Source organism: Hemiscyllium ocellatum, chromosome 10 (assembly GCF_020745735.1).
Source record: "Hemiscyllium ocellatum isolate sHemOce1 chromosome 10, sHemOce1.pat.X.cur, whole genome shotgun sequence".
NCBI classification, from domain to species: domain Eukaryota; kingdom Metazoa; phylum Chordata; class Chondrichthyes; order Orectolobiformes; family Hemiscylliidae; genus Hemiscyllium; species Hemiscyllium ocellatum.
Window position 1 is genome coordinate 110,741,125 of NC_083410.1, and position 25,689 is coordinate 110,766,813.

The following is a 25,689-nucleotide window of genomic DNA, read 5'->3' on the forward strand; positions in this document are numbered from 1 at the left end:
AAAACGTGTGTCGCAAGGACATCTCTCTCTCTCTCTTTAGCAGGAACTGCAATGGGAAATACGATGTTAGTTAATTGTAATCAATCAGATATTTTGAAAATTGGCTGGAGCTCCTCGTTAACAATAGCATGATCAGGTTTACCTGCAGTTAAATAAACTACATCATGGCACAGGGCCACCACACCAACAACCTGCATTTATAAAGCACCTTTAAGGTTTGTAAAACAATCCAAGGTGCTATGTGGGAGTACTATTAAATAAAATTTAATGCCAAGCCACTTCAGGAGATATTACGGTGGCCAAAAACTTGGTCCAAGTGTTATGTTTTAGGGAGCATCTTAAAAGAACACAGAGCTTTGAGACAGTAATGATGACCTGTATGCTTTTACTGAGCACTCCAGAGTTAATCATCAACTTTGCATGAGAAATGAAGGGGACAGAAGGGAAGACTTTATGATCCAAGTGACCACCTCAAAGACACCGGTGAAGAAACACTACATCCCTAACTGCAGTAAAACCAAATAAGAAACTTTCCAGGCATATCCTGAAAGTGGGGTGAGAGTGTAGTGCTGGAAAAGCACATCAGGTCAAGCAGCATCCGAGGAGCAGGAGATAAGCCCTTCACCAGGAATGAAATAACCTGAAGCTGGTCAAGCTGTTGTGTGTGAGAAAGTAAGCCTATTAGATGTAGCTAGGTGAGGAAATTTATCATCTATGCTTATTTCATAAAGCAAGCAGATCAATTTATAGCAGAAATTCAATCATATATTTTTATGTTTTGTGATAAGATCTTCATAAAGGGTCTATGAGAAAACAGCTTTGCTGTTTTACAGTGAGCCAAATTTACTTGAAAAATTAAAAATATTGATCGCATCAGCGATAGTTTGAAGTGTATTCATTCACAATGGGAAATGTGTGGGATGATACAGTTTATCATAACCATAAATCTATTCCATTTTCCACATGAGAGAAGTCACGAGGGGAAGGAAAGAAAGATTAAACTGGCTCATACTGTCATGGACATGACCAAACTCCCTCAGAATATATGAAGATCGCTTAGACCTCAACTTTTTCTTATTTATAAGGTAAGTGTTGCATTCCAGATGCAATTCAATTGGTCAAGCTACTCAATTTTAAGCAAAACATGCTTTATTTTTACATGACAATTAAAATACATACAAAATAAAAAGAAAAGAATTGGCTTAATTGTAACTCTATCAAAATACTTAACAAAACAATAGATATATTAACTTCTAAACAGTAACTGTTCCAATATATTAACATCCCATAAACACACCCTTGACCAAGGCGAATTCAGTAAGACAGATTGTCTCACGTGCGATTCTAGCAGTAGGAAGAGAGCCCCAGCTTTTAGCTGTAACAGAGAGAGGAATAAGAGCTTCCATAACCAGCTTCAAGACCCCAGCAATTGCAGAAAGCCAAAACTAAAAGTCCTGGATCTGTGGGAGCTTGATGCCACCCATTCAGGCTGCTTCTATTGTTTCAACTTTAGAAAGAACCCAAGGCCTCACAAGCTGTTTACTTTATTGGCTTTGAGAAGACTGCTCATTACCTCTATCTCAACCTTTCTTCATTAAAAAAAGAACAAAATACACTGCTTAAAGTCATACTATTGCTATAATACCTTCCTGTGAAAGAAACATGAGTACTGCGAAGGTAATGAGAGAGTTCACGCTGATGCAGACCAGGCTATTGAGAACACATGATGCCGTACAGACGCATGGTGGATATTTAAAATGGAAAAATGAATGTACAAGATACAGGACACATTGTTAATGGAACCTCATATTACTTAACTCAGATGTAACAAGCTACCTTAAGGTTTCTACCATATGACGAGTTTCTAATGGGATTATAAAACGTTGTCTCAGCAATCAATACAAGGAGAGACAATGGGCAGTAAAAGAGCATTATTTTCCATTGAAATACACTTGCATGTTCTTTGGGTAAGCCACATTTTACCTTTAGAATAAATCAGTGTAAGACTGCACTTCTGTTTGCTTATTTGTCTCGTCAATTTTTCAACACACTGCACTCTTGAAATCAAGGTATTTATAGAGCTACAAGGTGTTCATTTCATCATAGGAACAGACATGGAGTATGCTGAGGTGGAGAGAGAATCAAACAGTCTTGCTGTTGTAACAGCAGGGAGAAATCAGGATGAAAAAGTGCCATCTGGGCAAAGTGTTTTTGTTGGCAGGGAGTTTGCAAACAGTCGGTACGATGGAGCTCCCAGTTTTGAATGTTTACACCCTTCCGTTTCCATTGGGAGCCTCTGATGTGGTTATGCAGAGAGGTGCCACAACCGTGAGAGGGTTGACTCGGCACGACGGCACTGGTTCCCTTTAGGCTCATTCCAACACGAGGCTGCAGTTAAGGTAAACTCACAAAATACTGGTGGGCAGGTCCCTCCATTCAGGAACATGTGAAAATGTGCTCGCTTCTTACTCAGGAACCAAAACGCAACAAAAACATGCAAAATGCTTAAGTTCTGCTTTGCAGAAAATACTATACCTGAGGAAATTATTTACATTAGACAATATTTTATTTTAGATGATAATCTAGTTTAGACTGTATTACACCTTCGATAATAATCTAGTCTGGACAATAGTCTAGATTACACAATAGCCTTTTTAAATGATTGACTATCTTAGACTATATTCTACTTCAGACAATAGTTTAGCCAATAGTCTAGATTAGATAATAGTCTATCTTATACAATAGTTTCTCTTAGATGATAATCTATATTCCTCAAATAAAAACAGTAATAATGCTGTCAGGTCTGGCTCTCTCATATGGTAGACGTGTTTATCTCAAACAGTGCATGCATTTTGTTTCGTTAGTAATGTAGATCCTGAACTGTGTCCTGCTGCCACTTGTATGTGCACTGATCGTTACAAGGTCAATTCAAACAGTATGAGTTCCCTGATTGGGGCTGTTAACCCAGCCCAGTCAGGGAGCCCTGGCTGACAGATATAAACAGGAGTGTGTTCACACAGCATTGCCTTTTAGAAAAAAACAAAAAAAAATAAAAGATAAATAAAACAGGGGTGTGTTCACTCTGAGAGCTGGCTTTGAGGATCAGTGTCAAGGACTCTCGCCGGTAAATAAAAGGTGACTTGGTGATGGGATACTGATCTCTGTAGGGTTATTTCAGTAAAATTGCATTCTACTGTGTATACATTGAGTTCTATCAAGTCTTCAGGATGGGAACTGGCCACTCAAATCAACTGGTCCATGCTAATGTCTATGTTCTACATGTGGTTCTCCAACTGGTCTTCACCTTATCCTATAAACACATATTTCCATTCCTTTCTCCCTGGTGCGTGAACTGACTTTCTCCTTTAAATGCTTCCATACTGTTGACCTCAAACACTCTATCTGACAGCAAGTTCCATACTCTTCCCACTGTCTGGAATTCCCTAGTGCATCTATCTGTGACCATCTGATATTTATGATCTTTAATTTTCCTTTCCCTGACAAGAACAAATATTTTCTTTATAATCAAACTCTTACATTGTTTTAAAGACTTCCAATATTTGCTTTTTCGGAAAAAGAGACCAAGTCTTTTTGATCTTTCTTGATGACGATAGCCTCTCAACTCTGATACCAAGCCTCCAATTCCATTTTCGATCCTGGCCAGTCCGTTGATATTCATTTTTCTTTGTGATCCAGAACCCCTTGTGGCCTGTCAGATGTTGCGCAGTGTGGTCAGTAAGTGAACTCCTGACATTGAGGAGACAGTGAGGACTGCAGATGCTGAAGAGTCAGAGTCGAAAAGTGTGGTGCTGGAAAAGCACAGCCGGTCAGGCAGCATCCGAGGAGCAGGAGAGTCAACATTTCGGGCATAAGCCCTTCATCAGTGCCCTTCCTGCTCTCCCTCTCCTGCTCCTCGGATGCTGCCTGACCTGCTGTACGTTTCCAGCAACACACTTTTCAACTCTTAACGTTGAGACCAACTGAGCAAACCTGGGGCCATTGAAGGTCAGTGCCACTGGACACCACTTTGTGCTCTAGAAGTGAGGCAGTCTATCCCCCAGCTCTTTAAACTTTCCTTTTTATCATAAGGTAACGTTTTTGCTTCTATATCAATCAAACACACAGAGAACAGCGAGGCACTGTCTTTTCGAGCCAGAAGCCATATTAAAACTGACACAACTAATAGACAGGAGTTCAGCATTTGAGCTGGAATATTATAAGTTTCACAAATAACCATTTTTTAAGCTTATAAACTAATTGCATTTAATCAGCAGTTCATTTACCTTTCTTTAACAGGTTACAATTAAATTTAAGGGATCTTTACGTACCATTAGATACAGAGGAAGAAAGAAAGGGAGAAATTAAATAATAAACCTGTGTCCAGAAAACAAGAAGTTAGGAATGCTTTCAAAATGAACTCATTCCATGTAAAACACACCCTATCAGGGATTCGATCCAACTAAGCTAATCCCACAAGGGAATGTGCTGTTTAAATACTCCCTGGACCCCAAAGGTAATCAAGGAAAACTCCTTCGTCTTCATTATTATTCAAATTCTCACTATTAAACCCCAATCAGGAGCCTTTGACAGGAAATCCGTGCTCTCATCCTCCCTGTGAAACACAGAATTCAAGGAACTGAGGGGCGGGTTCTGGGGAGGTGTGGGTCAACTCTGATTCATCGAATACCAGTGCACTGGCCATTCGTAAGATGATGTAATTACTCACAGCACTTCCATGCACTGGAGTCTAACATGTTTTGGCACAGATTTTAAAATGTCGCACTAACTTGGAATTGTGTTTCTTCCAGAGTACACTGTTAAACTGGGAACATGATGTAGAGAAGGAAAAAGTGAAGTCTGCAGATGCTGCAGATCAGAGCTGAAAATGTGTTGCTGGTTAAAGCGCAGCAGGTCAGGCAGCATCCAAGGAACAGGAAATTCAATGTTTCGGGCATAATGAAGGGCTTATGCCCGAAACGTCGAATTTCCTGTTCCTTGGATGCTGCCTGACCTGCTGCGCTTTAACCAGCAACACATTTTCGACATGATGTAGAGGAGCCAGTGTTGGACTGAGGTGGACAAAGTTTAAAAAAATCACACAACACCAGGTTACAGAATCCAAACAAACCTGTTGGACTATAACCTGGTGCTGTGTGATTTTAAACTAGGGACAGATGGGGATGACCTTGAATAGGGGGACAGGAAACAGCAGAAACCAATATCATTTAAATTTAAAACTCCATCCAAGTGTACTGCCCCAAAATCAGCCGTGTTTTGGAGATGTTCTGGTTAAATTCTCGAAATATTTGGATCTTCCTCATGCTGTGGCGATGCAGCTGGGCTGACAGAGAGCAGAGAGTGGTACTATCGAGTCATTGATAAGGCAGGCTTTCTTTGCTCAGTCTGAACCCTTTTCCCTGACTCTGTTACACCTGGCTCCAACAAGCTGAGGAAATGTTGCCGGCTTTTGCAATTCCTGATAGTTATCTACAGAGAGTGCAAGTTCTCTTCTCTGCCTCCCGTCCGCTCTTGTGATCTTGAAGTATGGGCAAGAGTTAACTGGAGCAACATTTCAATTCATTTTCAATTCAATCCAATTCAATACAGCACTGGAAAAGGCTTTTGGGCCCAAGCCTACGATGAATTCTAGTCCTTATTTAGATCCGCTGCTTATTATCCATGCGCGCTATCTACCCCTCTGTTCCACCTCAGGTTCATGTGTCTTGTCAAGGTAGGCTTTAAACATTACTAACGTGTCTGCTTCCACCACCTCCACTGGAAGTGTATTCCAGATGCCCACCTCCCTCTGGGTGAAATATGTTCTCCACACTTCTCCCTAACCATTTCCCCTGTCACCTTGAAACTGTGCCCTCTTGTAGTTGACCTTTCCACTCTAGGAAAAAGCCTCTGACTATCCACCTTTCTATGCTTCCAATTATTTTATAGACCCTTATCAGGTCCTTCCTCAGCCTCTGTCTTTCCAATGAAAACAATCCGAGTTTGTCCAACCTCTCCTCATGACTAAAACCCTCCAGACCAGTGAGCATGCACAATGGCACGGCAATTTTAACACATACAAAAACATCATTAAGAATAAAACATGGTCGAGTTTCAACATCCTCCAGATGAAAAGTGTGCATGTTCATGTAAACCCCCTTGTAGCTAGTTGGTGGAGGAAGAATCCAAAGCCAATCTTTAATTGGGATAGATTTATTCCCAGAGTGAAACTTTAAAGGACCTATCTCCTGAATCCATTCCAAACTTTGTCCATTGAAGAGCTCAAGTAAACATTGCAATCAACTCCTTCCACCCATATCTAAAGGAGAAATGTTGAACACAGAAGCACATGTAGGCCATTTGGCCCTTTGAGCGTGTCCCACCATTCAATCTGATTATTGCTGATCATCCAACTCACTCCCCTGTTCCCATTTTTTCCCTATACTCTTTGATCCCTTTAGCCCTAAGAACTGTTTCTAACTCCTTCCCCTTCCTAAAAAGTACTGATAGAATCACAGAATTGTCACGGCTCCGGAGAAGGCCATTTGGTCCATTGTGTCCACACCAGCTCTTCATTTGAGTTATCATGACCTAATGCCAATCACTTGCCTTTTCCCCATATCCTTATAATCTGTTTCTACCCAAACAAACATCCAATGTTCCTCTTGAATGCCTCAATTGAACCTGCCTCCACTACTTTCCTAGGCAGTGCATTCCAGACCCACTGAATGAAAATGATATTTCTCATTTCATCTTTGCTCCTTCTGCAAGTTAATATCAATTGACACCAAGTCGCCATCTCAAATCCCTGTATGGACCCTACCTTAGTGAATGAGGGACCCGACCTCTGTTTCAGGCCAGCTTAGACAAAGAGTTTACCAAAGAGTTGAGGGAAGGGTTTCTTTTGGTGTCCAACAATAAAAGTTCATCTTTTGCAGCACGGTGGCTCAGTGGTTAGCACTGCTGCCTCACAGCACCAGGGACCCGGGTTCAATTCCAGCCTCAGGCAACTGTCTGTGTGGAGTTTGCACATTCTCCCCGTGTCTGCGTGGGTTTCCTCTGGGTACTCAGGTTTCCTCTCAGAGTCCAAGGATGTGCAGGTTACGGTGGATTGGCCACCCGTCAGACTGCACATTCGGGATGTGTTGGTTAGGTGCATTAACCATGGATGTGTGGGCGGCACGGTGGCACAGTGGTTAGCACTGCTGCCTCACAGCGCCTGTAGACCCGGGTTCAATTCCCGACTCAGGCGACTGACTGTGTGGAGTTTGCACGTTCTCCCCGTGTCTGCGTGGGTTTCCTCCAGGTGCTCCGGTTTCCTCCCACAGTCCAAAGATGTGCGGGTCAGGTGAATTGGCCATGCTTAAATTGCCCATAGTGTTAGATAAGGGGTAAATGTAGGGGTATGGGTGGGTTGCGCTTCGGCGGGTCGGTGTGGACTTGTTGGGCCGAAGGGCCTGTTTCCACACTGTAAGTCTAATCTAATCTAATCTAATCTAATTAGTCATGGGTAAATGTAGTGTAATGGAGTAGGGGAATGGATCTGGGTGGGTTAGTCTTCGGAGACTTGGTGTGGACTTGTTGGGCCAAATGTCCTGGTTTCATTGCACACATTACCTCTCAGTACACAAGCAGTAATGACGATCACAGAAACCTTCTCAGATGAAGCAAATAAGATGAAATCCAGGTGAGTCCTGGCTCTCCCAAACTGATTTTCAGTTTGGAGATTTGCTGTAAGTAACTGACACATCACCTTCTCCTTCATGGGATAAGTATTTCACAGTTTTAACCACAAGAGCAGGACACTGCTGTCCGCAAAATGAGGTTCCTTTACTTGTCTGTTCAGAACAGCACTTGCATTGTGCTTGCAAGCAAAGGCCAATACATCGAGCCTTGTCCTAAAAGGTTTTGAAAATGAGAGCCAGATATATAATGCCATATGAAGCAGAGAAGTACAGAGAGCTTGCTATCTGGTCAGTGCTGTGATGAGTGAGCTTTGGGAACTATTCTAGAGACAGATGTATTTTAAAATTGTATGGACCATTGTCAACACTAGTGGATGATTTCCAAACACGTAGTTCTGTGCTACCTTAATTCTTCCTTCATCTGTAGTTACACAGACTTATCTCTTTATGTGTTAAACACATTTCTGCAGAGATTGCTAGCTCCAATTCTGAACCCCATACCTTGTTTCAATTTGCATTTAAATCTAAATCTCCTTCTTGAGTTCTTTGCCTGAGGAAGGTCCTAAACAGCGTGCCACAGCCTTGGACCACAACCAGCGTGAGGAACCTGGGAACAGGAATAGGCCATTCAGCCCCTTGTGATTGTCCTGCCATTCAATGAGATCATGGCCTGAACTTGACTTAACTCCTACCTTTGGCTTAATACCTTTGCTTAACAAAAATCTATTACAGATTTAAAAAGAAGACAGATCCCAAATCCAGCCAGGTTAGATTACTTACAGTGTGGAAACAGGCCCTTCGGCCCAACAAGTCCACACTGACCCTCTGAAGAACAACCCACCCAGACCCATTCCCCTACATTTTCCCCTTCACCTAACACTACAGGCAATTTAGCATGGCCAATTCATCTAACCTGCACATCTTTGGCCTGTGGGAGGAAACCGGAGCACCCGGAGGAAACCCATGCAGACACACAGATAGTTGCCCAAGGTGGGAATTGAACCCATGTCTCTGGCTCTGTGAGGCAGCAGTGCTAACCACTGTGCCACCATGCCACCATAGAATGGGGATCAAACCCCATACTGTTGGCACCAATTTAATTCACATCTAAAGAAATCTGCCTCCAGTTAATCTGAGTTAATCTGACAACACACACCTTTACATAAGCATTGTAGCCTGAGCTATGGGTGGTCATGGGAGAGGTTCTCATTTGCTTCCCCCACCTCTCTCAGTCGTAATGCCCTACTTTAGCCAGTACTGAAGGGATTTACAAGTTGAACCTTGACCTGTTCTGGGCTGCATTATGCCTGCACTTTCCTTGACCATCACACCCTGGAGTAGGACTGGAACAAAGAGTTTCTGGTTTATAGGCAGGGACACTACCATTACACCACAATACCTCCTATAAATAAGGTAAGGTAACGAGGTACGTCCATGAGGGGTGAATAGTATCTCTCTTGGTTAGATGGTTGGGTAGCTTCAAGAGCATGTCAAGTATTGGACAAGGCACTGAGGAAGGTCCCAATGAATGGGCATTGGATGATTATTTGGATAGAAATAATGTGTAAGGTTATGGCAAGACAGCAGGGGATTGGCAGTAAATAATGATGCTCCTTTGAAGAGCTGGCACAGGCACAGTGGGCTGAGTGGCTTCTTTATGTACCAGCTGTTAGGATCATTCCACACCATCCTCAAACCAACTGAACTAACCAACTCCCACAACCGGAACTAAATTTAACTAATAATTGACAAAATATAGTCTCAGACGCAGAAATAGAATGATGGATTGCATTTATAGAGCACTGTTCACAATTTTAAGATGTCCCAAAAGCCTTTACAGCCAATGAGTATTTTTCTGAAGTATAGTCACTACCAGAAATGCGGCAGCACAATTTCAAATTCCCACCCACTCACCTGACCATGAACCTTTAATACCAGATCAATGTTGATCATGAGATCACTGGATTACAAAATAAACTGAATGTTCTAAGGGGAAGAATCTAAGCATTTGCAATCTATCCTTGTAACTGTAATAATCTGATCTGTGAAACCATTTCTACGAATCTCTTCTGTACCCTTCTTCATTTCCTTACAGAAATGTCCTTGTGGTTTCCAGAATTGGCACTAATGCCCCAACTGAAGCTGAGCTAGCGTTTCATACAGGTTTGGTTTGGCATTGTCTCCTGGCTTTTGTGCTCTTATAGCCTTACTTACAAAGGCCAGGATGGTCATCCTGATGAAGAAACCACTCCTAGCTGTGATTTATTTTTTTATTCATTCACAGGATGAGGGTGTCTATTTGTTGCCTATCCCAAATTGTCCTGAGGGCAGCTAAGAGTTGGTCACAAAGCACATGGACCATTACACTTTGAGCGTGCAAATAAATGCAAACTGCACTGTGCCCGGCTCTGACCCCTTCTGAATATTCCCCATCTCTCTTCTGCAAGGATAGGCCTGCGCCTTCCACCCAAAGCCCATCTGTTGCACACTGTGTAACAGCACCAGTGCTCCACAAGATGAGTATTTTTTGTTTTTATTTGCATTTCATGAATTCCCACATGTTGTGCTCCTGCCAGTAATTTATGACTGATCTGCGCTCAACCTGCCCCTCAGCATCTTTATTTAATCTCTGCAGCACAGATTTACACCAACCTGTCGTTAATAATACAAAAACGTGCATGCACCCTAACAAATTTCACAGCACAATATGCGGTAATGCAAGTGTGGGCAATTGCACAATGTTGCCCAGCACATTGACAGTAACTTGAAGTGTTGCTTTAGTGATGCCTTTGTTTAATGTTGTTCCAGTCCGGTAACCCTCAGAGGAAGCCTCCAAACAAGTATTCCTTCACAAGTTTCAAACAGGGTGAAAGCCGCGCTGTTCAGATTAGATTAGATTACTCACAGTGTGGAAACTGGCCCTTCGGCCCAACAAGTCCACACCGACGCGTACCCACCCAGACCCACCCCTACATTTAGCCCTTCATCTAATACTACGGGCAATTTAGCGTGACCAATTCACCTAACCCGCACATTTTTGGACTGTGGGAGGAAACCAGAGCACCAGGAGGAAACCCACGCAGACACGGGGAGAATGTGCAAACTCCACACAGTCGCCTGAGGCGGGAATCGAACCCGGGTTGTGGATGGGCAAAGCTGATGGACTGTCCTCATAAAAGATTCCCACCAACCAACAGTCGGTTTTCAACATGAACACCTGCAGAGTCTGCAAGGGGATTGAGCTGGGTTAAGTGAGTGGGCAAAATAAAGATAGTAGATGGACTATAATGTGGAAAAATGTGACCTTGTCAATCTTGGCAGGAAGAATAAAGACAAGCAGCAGATTTTTAAAAAGAGCTTTGGAGAGGCCAGTGTTGGACTGGGGTGTGCAGTCCAACACTGGCAGAGAGAGATTGCAAAACGTTTCAGTACAGAGGGATTTGGGTGTTCTGGCATATAAAACACAAAAGGCTAGGATGGAGGTGCAGCAAGTGGTTAGAAAGGCAACTGGAATGTCGGTATTGTAAGGGGAATGGAATATGAAAAAAGTGAAACTTTGCTAAAGTTGTCGAAGGCATTGGTCAAATCACATCTCAGTACGGTGTATGGTTTCAATCTCCCTGTTACTGCTTTATAAGCAGTTCAGGGAAGGTTTACTTGGGGTTCGTCTGACGATGCAAAGTTGTGTTCACTGATGAGTCAAAGAATGAGAGGTGTTTTAAATGAAACACTAAGATCCTGAGAGAGCTAGATAGGATGAGTTCTGGATAGGATGAGTTCTGGATAGGATGAGTTCTGGATAGGATGTTTTCCCTTATGGGAGAGATGAGATCTAAGAGACACAGTTTAAAACAAGTGGTTTTCCTTCATTGACAAAGCTGAAGAGAATTCCTTTTCTCTCAGACGGTAGTGATTCTATGGCACTCTCTTCTCCATAGAGTGGTTAAGGCAGGGTCATAGTATATTCTTCAGGCCAATTTGATACATTCCTGACAAAGAAGAAAGTCAAAGGGCATTGGGTAGGTGGGAATATGGAGTTGAAGCCATTAGTAGGTCAGCCATGGATCTTATCAATGGTGGAGCAGGCTCACCTGACCTCTTACTGCTTCTAATTCACATGCTCATCGGTTACCAGTTGATTAGGGGATTATCAGTGTGGGGAGGGAAGAATAATCTGACCATGACATCAAACATCAGCAGTAACCCGAAATAAACACAGAGATTGTTGGAGAACTCAGTAGGTCTGGCAGAATCTTTGGAGAGAGAGAGAGAGAGCCATGAGACTGGTAGGACTCTTCTTCAAAAAGGCATTGGAGTCAAGATTAGAATGGTGCTGGAAAAGCACAGCAGGTCAGGCAGCATCTGAGGAGCAGGAAAGGGCTGATTCCTGATGAAGGGCTCCTGCCCAAAACGTCGATTTTCCTGCTCCCCAGATGCTGCCTGACCTATTGTGTTTTTCCAGCACTATTCTAATCTTGACTCTGATCTCCAGCATCTGTAGTCCTCACTTTCACCTATCGAAGTCAAATTACTTACTCTGTTTCTCTCTGCACAGATGCTGCCAGACCTGCTGAGTTTCTACAGCGATTTTTGTTTTTGCTTCAGACTTCCAGAATCTGCAGCATTTGGTTATTCTATTGGACAGCTGGAACCAGGCACTTCTCATAATGAGTTGCACCAAAGGGTCTGTTTCCATGCTGTACATCTCTAAGACTCTGTGACTCTAAAACTGATTGTCATAAAGCAGTAAAGAAGAAAAAAGTTATCGATGACATGTTCTACATTGACCAATTAGATACTGGTAACGACAGAATTATTACGGCACAGAAGGGGGCCATTCTGCCCATCTGCCAGCTCTCTGGATGAATGATTCTCCTGCCATATCCATGTAACACAGCAAATTCTTCCTGTTCAAGTAACTCTCTAATTCCTTCCTGAATGCCCCAGTTAGACCTACTACCACCAGATACTCTGGCTGTGCATTCCAGACTCCAAATACTCGCTGCACAGAAAGGTCTTTCCTCATGTCATTTTTACATCTTCCACTCATTTCTTTAACTCCTGTTTTTGAGCCCTTCATGAATGGATACATTTTCTCCCCATCTACCTGGTCCAGACCACTCAAGACTTTGAATATTTCTACCAGATCTCCTCCCAGCCTCCTCTTATCGAAGGAGAACAGTCCCAAAGTCCCCAAACTATCTTCACCACTGAAATTTCTCATCCATGGAACCATTCTCAGAAACCTCTTCTGCTTATCTCCAACGTTCCCATATCCTTTCAAAAATGCAGGCCCACACAACTGCATCCTCCAGCTGATTAGTGTCTTATATAAGTTCAACATAATCTCCCTGCTGTTGCACTCTATGTCCCTATTAATAAAGATACAGTATATTGTATTAACTATTCTCTCTCAACCCGTCCTGCCACTTTTAATGACTTACATACATCTGCACATCCAGGTCTCTGTGCCCCATAAAAGTGCAATCCTTTAATTTATTCGGTCTGTTCATCTTCTTCCTTCAAAGTGCATCACCACATACTTCTCCTGCACTGAATTACACCCGTCTGCACATTCTACCAACTTGCCCTTGTTCTTTGGAACTTCTCTCCTGGACTACTCACAGTTTCCAGCGCTTCTGAGTTTCCTATCAGCAGCAAATTGTGAAACTGTGCCCTGTACGCCAAGGTCTAGATTATTAATATAGATCAGGTAAAGCAAAGATCCCAGCCAGCACTGACCCCTAGGGAACTTCACAACATACCTTGTCCATGTCCAAAGAAAATCCATTAACCTGACACTTTATTTCCTGTCACTCAGCCAATTCTGTCTCCATGAAATATCATATGACAAAATATTTGTATCCATAAAACATAATGAAACAATGTAATGTAATGGTGTGTTGGCAGTGTGATTAAACACCGGTGATCTATAAAAAGTCCAGGGTGAAAACAGAACTCAAAAATAACTTTAAATAGAACCATCCACTGCAGCCTTGACCTACATTCAAGGGTCTACACATATGGTTAGGTTGCATAGGAAGGAATTACATCACGTGGATCTCTTCAATGCCACCACGCAGGGTCGAAGCTATAAATTGTCACTGTAACATTGATACATGTATTAGGATTCTGGTCTGATAGTAAACCGCAGAGCCCCCAGCTCTGAGGTACGACCCTGCAGCCTGACAGGATGTGTCCCATTCGGATGATGCGTGAACTCAACCTGCAATGGTGCTCAAAGCACCCTTCTTCCTTGTCGGCTGTTTGCAAACTACTATCCCATTATCCCTGACTGTAACTGTGCATCCACCCCCAGCACTCTCAGCCCCATCACCGTCACAGAAATCGATTGTGCAGGGGTTGTTCTCGGGTCAGAGAAGCTGATAACCCTTACAAGCTTCAGTCATGTTAGTCTGCCTGTGCCTGCCAGATAGTGCACTTTGTAAATTAAATCTCCAAAGGCAAATATATTGTAAGTAGCTAGTTATCTCTCTGGCACTGAAATTGAACAATGCCCGGATTATAGTGACAGAAATTACATTTTCTATAATGGGGTTTAATAATAGAGAATCACAAATCTCTCCTCGAGGCTTGCTCCCTTCTCTTACTAAACGAACATGGTTTGTAATGCAGGTGATGTCAACATGGGAGTCCAATTTAATCACTAAAATGGATTATGGTTGTAATCAAAGCTGTAAAATATTAATCCCTGGCACTTATTGAAAGAACAAAATATTTTTATCTGCTAACTGGCAACCCCCGGAACATTGCGAACTTGTTCTGGTGATTTTCTGCTTTTTCACATCAAAGAGAGTAGAATTTCCTACTACAAACATCCATCTAAAATATTTAGACAATTAATTAGATACAGTTAGTTTTAATGGCTATTGAATTTCGATCCCCAGCAGAATTTCAGAGCTACAACTATATGAAGTCTGATTTACAGTGTGTTGATGTACAGCAACAAATCATGCCTTGTTACTGAGTTTTATCGCCTGTTTGCAACTGAAAGGGTTTGTCTTATCTGTTGAGATGATTGGAGACAATACACCATTTTAGAGGATTAAACAGGTGGCAATCAACAGACTAAACCACCGTGGAGTGCACCCAATGTTAATCAGAGATTGATGCAACCAAAGCTACAGGAAGTGTTCACCTGCTACTGGGACTTAGTTACATGGCGAGATTGGACAAGCTGGGGTAATCAATTCTGTATTGTGAATTATTGTATTTCCATATGTGCATCTGCTTACTTCTCTCTTCCTTCCAAACAAGATCACATTCTGCTTCAATCACCATTTCTTCCAAGTGAAGACAAATCCCACTGAATGTGAAGAAGGCATTTGGTATGCTTGCCTTTATTGGTCAAAGTATTGAGTATAGGAGTTGGGAGGTCATGTTGTAGAGTACAGGGCATCGGTAATGCCATTTTTGGAATACTGTGTGCAATTCTGGTCTTCCTCCTATAGAAAGAACGTTGTGAAACTTGAAACGGTTCAGAAAAGATTTACAAGGATGTTTCCAGGGTTGGAGCGTTTGAGCTATAGGGAGAGACCGAATAGGCTGGGGCTGTTTTCCTTGGAGCGTCGGAGGCTGAGGGCTGACCTTGTACAAGTTTAACAAATCATGAAGGGGCATGGATAGGGTACAAATAGTCAAGGCCTTTTCCCCAGGGAAGGGGAGTCCAAAATTAGAGGGCATAAGTTTAGGGTGCGAGGGGAAAGACATAAAAGGGAACTGAGAGGCAACTTTTTCACGCAGAGGGTGGTGTGTGCATGGAATGAACTGCCAGAGGAAGTGTAGAGGCTGGTACAGTTACAATATTTAAAAGGCATATGGATGAGTTTATGAATAGGAAGGGCTTAGAGGGATATGGGACTAGATTTATTTAGGATATCTGGTCAGTATGGAAGAGTTGGACCAAAAAGGTCTGTTTCCATGCCGTACATCTCTATGACAATGACGCCTTCCTCAAAACTGGGATGGCAGCCAGATTACCTCTGCCATGTTGATACAGATCAACTCCACCTTCACTGGTGTTTCAAGATAATTTAGAAGACAGCTTCCAACCCAATTCCTGAATGTTACAACTAAAGTGACTGGCAACCACCCCCAGGAGATAGTCACAGACGGTGACCCTGCATTTGACTGTTAACTGGGATCAATGCAGTTAACTGGGATTAAGTAAGCATTCAGATTTAAACCCCAACCCCGGTCACTCAATAAATGGAATGGAGCATCATGTTGTAGGGAAAGCAAATTCAATCAGTCAACCTGTTGCGGACGTTATGGTCAGAAGCAGCACACTGCAGTTTTGCAGGTGATTGGACAGTCCCTCGAGACTTGAAGCTTGCAGGTAAAATCAAGATGGACAGGAAGAGCTTCTTCAAATATATAAAAAGGAAGAGAGAAGCCAAAATGAACATAGTCTCTTAGAGGAGGTGGCTAGGGAAATAATAATGGAAATCCAGGAAATTGTAGAGCTGTTGAATTAATGTTTTGCATCAGTTTTCATGGTAGAAGACATGAATAGCATTTCAAAATTACTTAGTAATCAAGAGGTTAGAGGGGCTTAGGTAATAAATCCAATAACCATCACTAGAGAAAAAGGTCTGAGGAAAACTAATAGGCCTAAAGACCTTTAAGTTCCCTGGACTTGATGGGATGCATCCTAGCACATTAACATAAGTAGATACAGAGATAATGGATGCACTGGTTGTAATCTCCCAAGAATTCTTAGATTCTGGAAAATTGCCTGAGGATTGGAAAACTGCCAATGGAGCACCTTTATTTATGATGGGAAGGAGACAAAAAAAAACAGGAATCTATCAATGGTTGGCTTAACATCTGTTAGTGGGCAAATGGTGGAATCTATTATAAAAGATGTAATAGCAGAGGATTTAGAAATACATACTATGATCAAGCAGAGTCAACGTGACTTCAAGGGAAAATTCTTTGAGGAGGTAACAAGCAGGATAGATAAAATGAAAACAATGGATTTAATACATTTGGATTGTTATAAGACATTGCATAAGGTGACACACATTGGACTCATTAATGAGCTAAGTGGCCTTGCTACTTGATCGAGTACACTAACATGGATGTGGGATTGGCTAATTAAGAGAAGTCTGGGTTAGGATAAGGGGGTCACTCTCAGTTTGGCAACCTGCAACTAGCGATGTGCGTCAGGAATCAGAGTTGGAGCCACAATTATTTGGTAAGAAGAATAAGACAGGAATTGAATATTAGTTAAATGAAGAAAGACTGTAGAAAACTGCAGCACAGAGGGATTTCGGAGACTTTGTGCATGAATCACAAAAGGCTAGAACCTGCATTCAGTGGGTATTCGGGAAGGCGAATAGAATATGGCCTTTATTTCAAAGGGAATGGAATATACAATTATTACCTTATTGAAGGAATGATATATTGGCACTGGAGAAGATTCACTATATGCAGGGACTGTGTTATGTGGAGAGCTTGAGTAGGATGGGCCTGTACTCCTTGGGAATTGAGTTGAATTACATTATTGAATGATGTAATTGAAACGTACAAGATTCTTTGGGGGCTTGACAGGGTAGAGACTGAGAACTTGTTTCCCTTTGTGGGAGAGTCTAACACCAGGGGGCATCACCTCAAAGTAAGGATTCACCCAACCAACACAGAAATGAGGAGAGTAGCGAATCTATGGAATTCTTTACCACCGAGGGCTATCGAGGTTGGGGCATATTCAAGGCTGAGGTAAATAGATTTGTAATCAGTGAGGGAATCAGGGGTTATGAGGAAGATAGAGTTAGGATTATCAGATCAGCAGTGATCTCATTGAATAGTGAAGCAAACTCGATGGGCTGAATGGCTTCTGTTCCTATGTCTTATAGTCTCATGTACTGGGAGACCATAAACCACAGCTGTAGTCACATTCTCACCTTCCTCAATGAGCTTCACAATCCAAGGTAATCACAAAGGGGCAGCATACAAACAGCGTTCAGTCACTCTATCCTACAAAGAGCTCATACTATGCCATTAAAGTTTCTACACTAATAGTTTTGGGAGGACAAGTCGATAATTTCCAGAATTGTTTTTATCCTTCATGTCAAGACATTTTCACACCCCACAGCAGGTCATTCCTCTGAACATTCACTGTCAAAGTCTGGCTACTGTTTTGAGAATTCATGCAAGAATTCCAAATTCACGTCAGTTCAGATTTAGGAGAGAGGAGCCACATAGATATGTCTATAACCAGGGACTCAACCCAAATTCTGTATGAGCAAATCAGTCTTCCAATTTCCTATAATCTCCGGAAAACTTGAGTTTATTTAGTATTCTTATTATTCAATCGCGCTTTATTCATCTTAATAAAAATACTCTGGAATACTCGTACCATCGAAGAGCAGAATGAGAGGGAGTCCTTTCAGCCTGCTGCTCCTCTACTGGCTCTTTGAAAGAATTCTATAATCACTCCACTGCCTTTTTCCCAAATCTCTACATTGTTTCACTCATAATGACTTCTTCAATTTCCTTTTGAATGTTATTATTGGAATTACTTTTGCCACCTTCCCAGGAAACACATTTCAGATCACAACAACTCACTGAATCATAACAAGTTCTCACCTTTAGCTCTTCGGTTTTGCCTGTTCAGAAATGTCATTACACATCTCTGGGTGCCACTTGAACCCAGGTCACCTGGCTTACAGACGGGGGCACTACCACTGCACCATACATTCCCTTAAAGAAACACTAGTGACATTCTAAATCTCTCACTCCTCATTATCTTGCCATTAGAACCCGTCACTTCTTGCTGCTCTGTCAAATCTTTCTACAATGTGGAAGACCGAGTGTAAATAAGTCAGCACTCACTTGATAATCAAAGACCCTCCTCTGTGCTGTAGGACTCTATGAGCTCAGTCAAGCTTTCCCCTGAACCTGAGCCTGAGGCTTTGACTGCTGGGAGAGATCTATCCATATAATCCTGTTTTCTAATGCTCTGTAACCCTGTAGGTTACACATCTCCAAGTTCATATCCTTCTGCCCTTTTTAATGCAACAGGCATTTCTGCTGCTAATACCTTTTCAGCCATGGGTGCCAGACCCCCTCTGGGTGATTTTCTTTCTCTCTCTGCATTTCCCCACTAATCTTTCTTCAATTAAATTAAATCCATGCCTCCTGGTTATTGACCTGTCTGCTAAAGGACACTGGTCCTTCCTATCGACTTTCTTTAGGTCCCTTTACATAATATACACCTCAAATAAATCTCCCCTCTGCTCCAAAGAAAACAGTCCCCGGACAATTCAATCTTCCCTGAGTTCCAAGAGTCTCTATTCTCCTCATGAATCCCGCATTTCTCTCATATCTTTGAGATGTCTCAAAGAAAACTGCACAGACAATGAGTTATCTCTGAGCAGAGTTCACCCACTGGTGATTGCCGAGCTGGGAGCTCTGGAATTTGATCCCGGGCTCAGGAAAACGGATTTAGCTACCACCAGTGTCAGAAATCAGACAACAAAAGGAAGGACCCTCAGGCCACCTGAAGGTTAAACAGGTTCATGCCTGGGTTGCAGAGCACAGGACAATAGCTGGCTGCCATGTCAATGCAGGAGGTGCTGCACTCTCTCAGGAGCTGCCTTTAAGATGGGGGAGGGGTGGTCTAAACTGAGGCCCTGAATGTGGTAATAATTCAGAGGGTCCAACATGCACTGATGTCCCATGAGGCTCAAAATCCTTTAGTTCTTGATCAGCTTTACATGGCAATATTAACATACTGGTTAGAAACAAGTCTGTTCACAGATCAAATAGAAGTTCTGTTCGATATTTTCCAAGCAACGTGTTCGGACATGTCATTACACACCTCTGGGTGGCACTTGAACCCAGGTCACCTGGCTTAGAGACAGGGGAATTACCACTGCACCACAAACTCCCTTAAAGAAACACGAGTTACATACAGCAGTTAGACATTCCCCATCAGGGAAGTGAACCCCAGATTGGTACATGTTAGGCAGTGCTATTATTCACTTCTCTAACATGAAGCTTCCTGTCAGAGTGAAACAGAAACAGCTCTAGAGTTGACTGGGAGAAAGTGATGCTCATTGGGCTTGGTATTTCCACTCAGATCTTTAGGGTTCCTGTGTTGCAGTGGTAATGTCCCTATCTCTGAGCCAGGAGACCTGGATTCAAGTCCCAGCTGCTCCAGAGACATGTATAACATTGTTGAACAATTAAACTATAAATTCTTCCTCGTGGAGGGTGCAGCTCCTGGACCAGGGGAAAAGGGCCAGAAGGGGCAGGTGGAAACAGAAGTTTGTGTTAAACACAGATGTCCAATGAAAACTTTGTAAAACTCTGAAATTCTTCGGCTGCCCAATTCAATGTATGGATATCAGTTTGTTTAATACCTTATAGCCTGCTAGATAAAAGCATTCTCTCAGGTCAGTGGATTAAACTGTATAAATCCAAAAATCTCCGTTTCACTTCGAGATTGTGATGGGATCACAAGGCTGAGCCAAGCTAGATGAGCTAGACCATCCCCAGACTAAAGAGGAGGAATAACGATATCAATTGATTTCCACCCTGATTACTAGATAATTATCCCGTGTGGGTGCTAGGGAACATCAGGGTCAGCTATCTGGCTCCTTCCATACTCTCAGAATCCACAGAATTATTACAGCACAGAAGGAGGCCATTGAGCCCAGCATGTCTGCACTGACTCTCCAGATGAACAATTTACTTAATGTCATCCTCTGTAACCCTGCGCACTGCTCCCTTTAAGCAACCATTGAATTCTCTTTTGCATGTCTTGATTGATCCTGCCTCCACCGCACTTCCAGACAATGCGTTCCAGACCCTAACCACACACTGTGTTAAAAAGCTTCTCCTTGTCTCAATTCTACTTCTTTTAGCCATCACACTAAACCTGTTCCATTCTCGTTCTCAACCTTTTTATGAGTGGGAACATTCTCTCCCCCTCTACTCGGTTCACATCTGTCTTTTTATTTCTGTGAAGTTCTGTGAGACATTCCTGTACTTTACAGACAAGCTCCAGCTTCGAGAGTTGCGTAACTCTGGTGATGACCACTGACAGGTGAGGAACGGTTGTTCAGGAACAGGCAGCAAGAGACCAAAGACCAGTATCACAACAAAAAACCAGGAAAGGGATGAGGGGTGTGGTTCGGTGGACGTAGCATGGACTGAGGAGGGTTTGTGTGTGGCGATGTTGGTGGTGGTGAGGACACTTGCCGAGGTGCACTGACATTCAAAATACTCTGGGCCTAATTTTAACCCATCATTGGGATGGGAAGATCAGCTCAAGTGTTGACTTTACACCCTCCTATCCAATGAGTTCTATTTTATCCCAGTCGAGAAACTGGTGTGATTGGGTACAAGACCAGTTTGCACCTTCCCCCCAGCCCCAGTATGAATACACCCACTATTAAAGTTAATCACTCACATTGGACAGAGGTAAAGCCGGGTTTCCATCACTGATTCAGTAGGTTCTCATCATTCTACTGCTGCAAATGTGTTGCTGGTCAAAGCACAGCAGGCCAGGCAGCATCTCAGGAATAGAGAATTCGACGTTTCGAGCATAAGCCCTTCATCATTTTTACTCTCATCATTCTACTCTCCAATTCATCACACAATTGCACAAAGATAACTTAACCGAGGTGGTGGAAACAGAGTCAATGTTAAGGTTGGTTTTTTTTGGACTATAAAGTGTTCTTTCCCACCTAAATTAATTAAATGGCGGTAACTGTGCGACAACCAGTTTAAACCTTGTTAAACCGACATTTAAAAGGTGACATTTAAATTTAAACAGCCCGTCACACTTTTCTTTTCTTCTAATAAGAGCTGTGGGCAAGGAGCCGAGGAGGTGACTGTGAGATCCGTTTGCTTTGTTGTGTTTTTGTTTGCATATTTCTGTTGCAAGGCGGAGTGTTGATGACATAATTTAGGAATTGGCCTGGAGCGTGAGGGAGCTGAATTAACACACAGCTGAAATGACAAGAACACTGAAGCACCCCAGGTTAATGGCTGGATCTGCTGAGGGTAATTCAGTTTCCTCACACACTCGTCAAGCTCAGCACCACTGACCGCTCCAAGCTATTTCCCTGATGATGCCACGGCCAATCAGTATTTAAACAGAATGATATATCTGGACAGTAATTCTATTGCCCAATAGCATTGAAACATTAAAAAAATCTTAAAACATTACCATTATCAGCCAATTTTCCTTGGTAGGGATCCTCGACCTAATTATTTCTTCACCGACAACTTTGTTCAAATCTAATTAAACATAACGTATGCACATAGATGCAGAGGGAAGCAAAACAGAATGAGACCAGTTACTGGGTTATCTACAGGGAACACCTTTCCTCTCAAGCTATTTGAAGGGACCACAAGGTGTGTTCTCTTAACGGAGATCATTAGGTGGAATTTGCCAGGGGCCACAGCACTGTCTGTATGTCAGCAAAATCAAACTACATACCAGTTGTTCACTTGTAAAATTGTAAGCCCCGTATCTTGAGCCAGCTGCTTCTTCTGCTCTTCTGATGGGTAGGGATGCTGCGAAATGCCAAAGCAGAGAACCACAGTTAGGTTAGGGCAATCAGGCAAGAGGACTTATAAGCAGTGTGAAAATGCACCAAGTTAGAATATGTTCATTAATTAACGCAAGTAAGCTGAGGTTTGGTAGTCTCCTAAGCATTAGTGGGATCTGAAATCATCTAATTAATGACAGCAAATGGGAAGCCAATTATAAAGTTAACTGAAGTGTAGAAACAGCTACATTAATTAAGATGCTAGCTGTACCTGCTCACTCAAGTTTATTAGAGAACTAGACAGGCAATTTCACAGAAGACCGTAAAAATTAATTAGTATCTGCTTCCCATTTATCCTTCGGGTGTGCAATATTATAAAATTCTAATTTTTGAAAAAACAATCACCAAACTTTCCTTGGAATCTCAAGCCCACTAATTCAAAGTTTCTGATTGCACCATTCCAGAGATTTTCAAGTAATCATTAATGTGATCCCTATCTCGGATAATAAAACCAGAGCTGATGTCCAGAAACTAAACTGGAGCCATTCCTCTTGGCATTCAATTCTCCCCATCATCAACATCCTGGGGTTACCAAAAATATTTAGCCATCTAAAGACTGGGTCTACAAGAGCAGGCCAGAGACTGGGAACCCTGCAGTGGCTAACACATCTACTGACTTTCTAAAGCTTGCTCACTATCACAAGGCACAAGTCAGCGTAATGGAATAGTCCCCACTTGCCTGGATAGTGCAGCTCCAACAACATTAAAAAGCTTGACACCATGCAAGGTGAAGGGGCCCACTTGATCAACACACTTTCTACCAAGTTAATTGTAGACGCCATCTCCCTTGGTGTTCATGATTATACAAACTGTACTTCGGCCACTCTTCAGGGCTCCTTTGACTGCACCTTCCAAACCCACACCTCCACCACCACAAAAGAGAACAGTAGTAGATACATGGTTACACCACCGCCTGCAAGTTCCCCTCCAAGCACTCCCCATCCTGACTTAGAAACACACCATTCCTTCAGTGTCGCTGGGTCAAAATCCTGAACTCCCTCCCTTACAACATTGTGGATCGATGTGGATTGCACTGATGCAAGATGACAGCTCATTCCCACTTTCTCCCGGACAATCAGAATGACACCCAAATCCCAGGAACAATAAATAAATGGATTTAAATAGCATTTAATGCATTATCAGAAATCTGAGCTAGTGTTGAAAAGAATTATGCATGATTCGAAGCGGGGATAATTCTCTGCACCACACACATATACTACATGTTACTATATATGTACAGTAAAAATAACAAGATTTTGTGCTTTCCCTCAGAAGGGGAAAAAAGTAGTTCAATAATCAAAAAATATTAAAATCTTTAATCAACAAAGCAACATTCAAAAAAGTATTTCTGAGTTTGACTTGAATGACGTATGGGATCTTCCTCTCAAGACTATAATTGGAGAACACAATATTGAGATCAAACCGAAACTCTAGCCTGAGACTGAGGGATAGGTGCAGAATGCATTGTCTTACCTCTGGCCAGAGTTATACTGTACGCTGCACAGTATTAAGGGTACGATCAGTAAGGGAGAGTCCAAGGCTGAATATCTTTGGACATGCATTGATATCCCCTCCCAGCCTGATCACATGTCAATATTTTGAGGCTGCAATCACTGAGGCCACAAACTTGTTCATTTTAAAAAGTCAATTCCCTATGCACCCATTGAAAAGGTGCCTTCCACTGACTGCAGTTATATGACATCCAGTGTATTAGGGAGGCAGATCCATAAGCATTCTGTCTAGATTTACGTTGAAGGGAAATGCAAGTGTACTTGCTGCTTTTAGCATACAATGTGCACGATGCTGGATATCTTTGTCATGATAAGTGAAATATGCTTTTATTCTGTTCTACCTTGAGGAATATACCATACTCAACATTTTCTTCATTTGCCTCTACCTTGTCCTGTCCTCATTTCTGAGAATGGGACCATAGACTTAATGCATTGGTGCACATTTACGAGCACTACACTGCGGTGCTTTGACAGAGTCTACTGCAGGGATGGCTCTCTAGGACACTCTGTTGATCTTGTCGCCAGGCACTAAGGGAACTGGAGGAATTTACAAACTGACAAGTCAACCTGTCTGGCCCATGATCAATTCATGGCCAGCAAGAGCTGGAATGGTTTTGTACTCAGAGTTTCTGGGAGCAGAAGTAATGATGCTACTACTGTGCCTCAAGACCTCCTACACTCTCTTCAGTTTTTTGCAAGCCAAGCAAAGGTACTAATGTTATGCCCGGTATTCAGCTTGCATTGTCACTAAATTAACAACCTAGCTGGATTCGTCCGTGAGGTCCTCCAGGACTCTGCAGCCATGAGCCTGAGCTTGCGTTAGGTCCTGTTCATCCATCACCTCTCTGTTCCCTAACCAACACAGGCACCCAGTTAGGCAACACCTCCAGTTAAAATTCCAATCCGTGTTTCCAAATCTCTCTTTCTTCCCTCCAACCCCAGGACCCTCAAAGGTTAGTGAATATCTCTGATAATCATCCCTTCAGCTCCCCCCGATTCCCATTGCTTCACCATTGGCAACGGTGTTGTCAGCTGACTGGGCCCCAAGTTCTGGAATTCCCTCTTGAAACCTCGCTGGCTTTCTACCTCTCCCAGATCCTTAAAATCTGGGATTCTCCTTAAAATCTGCTTCCCTGAAATGTTGACTCTCCTGCTCCTCAGATGCTGCCTTACCTGCTGTAAATTTCCAGCACCATACTTTTTGACAGGCTTTATCTGAAAGCTCTTCTGTTGCAGTGACAGTGTAATACAGGAAAAAAGCTATTCCATTTCTCTTGATCTCAACGTGATCTTTGACTCTTTCGATCAATCTCCCTCTCTTTGTCTAGTTCTCCATATTTCTCTCTCTCTCATTGTTAATCTCACTTTCTTTCCCCTATTAATCTATTACTCCTCCTCTTCCTTTTTATTTCTCCCTGGCTCTTCCTCTCACTTTCTTTCTCTAACCTGTGCCTCCCACGCTCTCCCTCCATCTCTCTCTCTCCACTTACCTCTGTCAGCCTCTCTCATTACCTTTCTCCATCTTGTTTCCCCTTTGGCATTTTTCCTCGGATGTGCATCTCTTTCCCTCTCCCACTCCCTTCCTTCTGCAGTGGCGCTTTTGAGAAAGCCCTTGCATTCCCAGGGTGCAGTTTGTTCGAGCCAAAACGTTAACTCTGATTTCTGTCCACCGATGCTGCCAGACCTGCTGAGCCTTTCCAGCAATTTGTTTTTGTTTCTGATTTACAGCATCTGCAGTTCTTTCAGTTTTGAAATAAAGGGTGATTTAACGACAGGATACCAGCCTCTGTGCAGTTAGTTCAGAAACATCATTGCAAAGACTCATCTGCCCTCTCCTGTGGATTTCTCTTTCATTCATTCACAGGATAATGGCATCGTGGATTGCTTGCCCATCTGGGTCTGTGGATC

At 42.6% G+C, this 25,689-nt stretch overlaps 1 protein-coding gene across 4 annotated transcripts in view; it reads right to left on the reverse strand.

The window, feature by feature from the left end:
• meis1b (Meis homeobox 1 b) overlaps window positions 1-25,689 on the reverse strand; it is a 252,384-nt gene that overhangs the window by 67,458 nt on the left and 159,237 nt on the right. For all 4 annotated transcript variants that reach the window (XM_060831862.1, XM_060831861.1, XM_060831864.1 and 1 more), the window contains exon 9: window positions 22,159-22,235. In XM_060831862.1, the coding sequence (XP_060687845.1) occupies window positions 22,159-22,235 (77 nt within the window). The remainder of the gene's footprint in view (window positions 1-22,158; window positions 22,236-25,689) is intronic.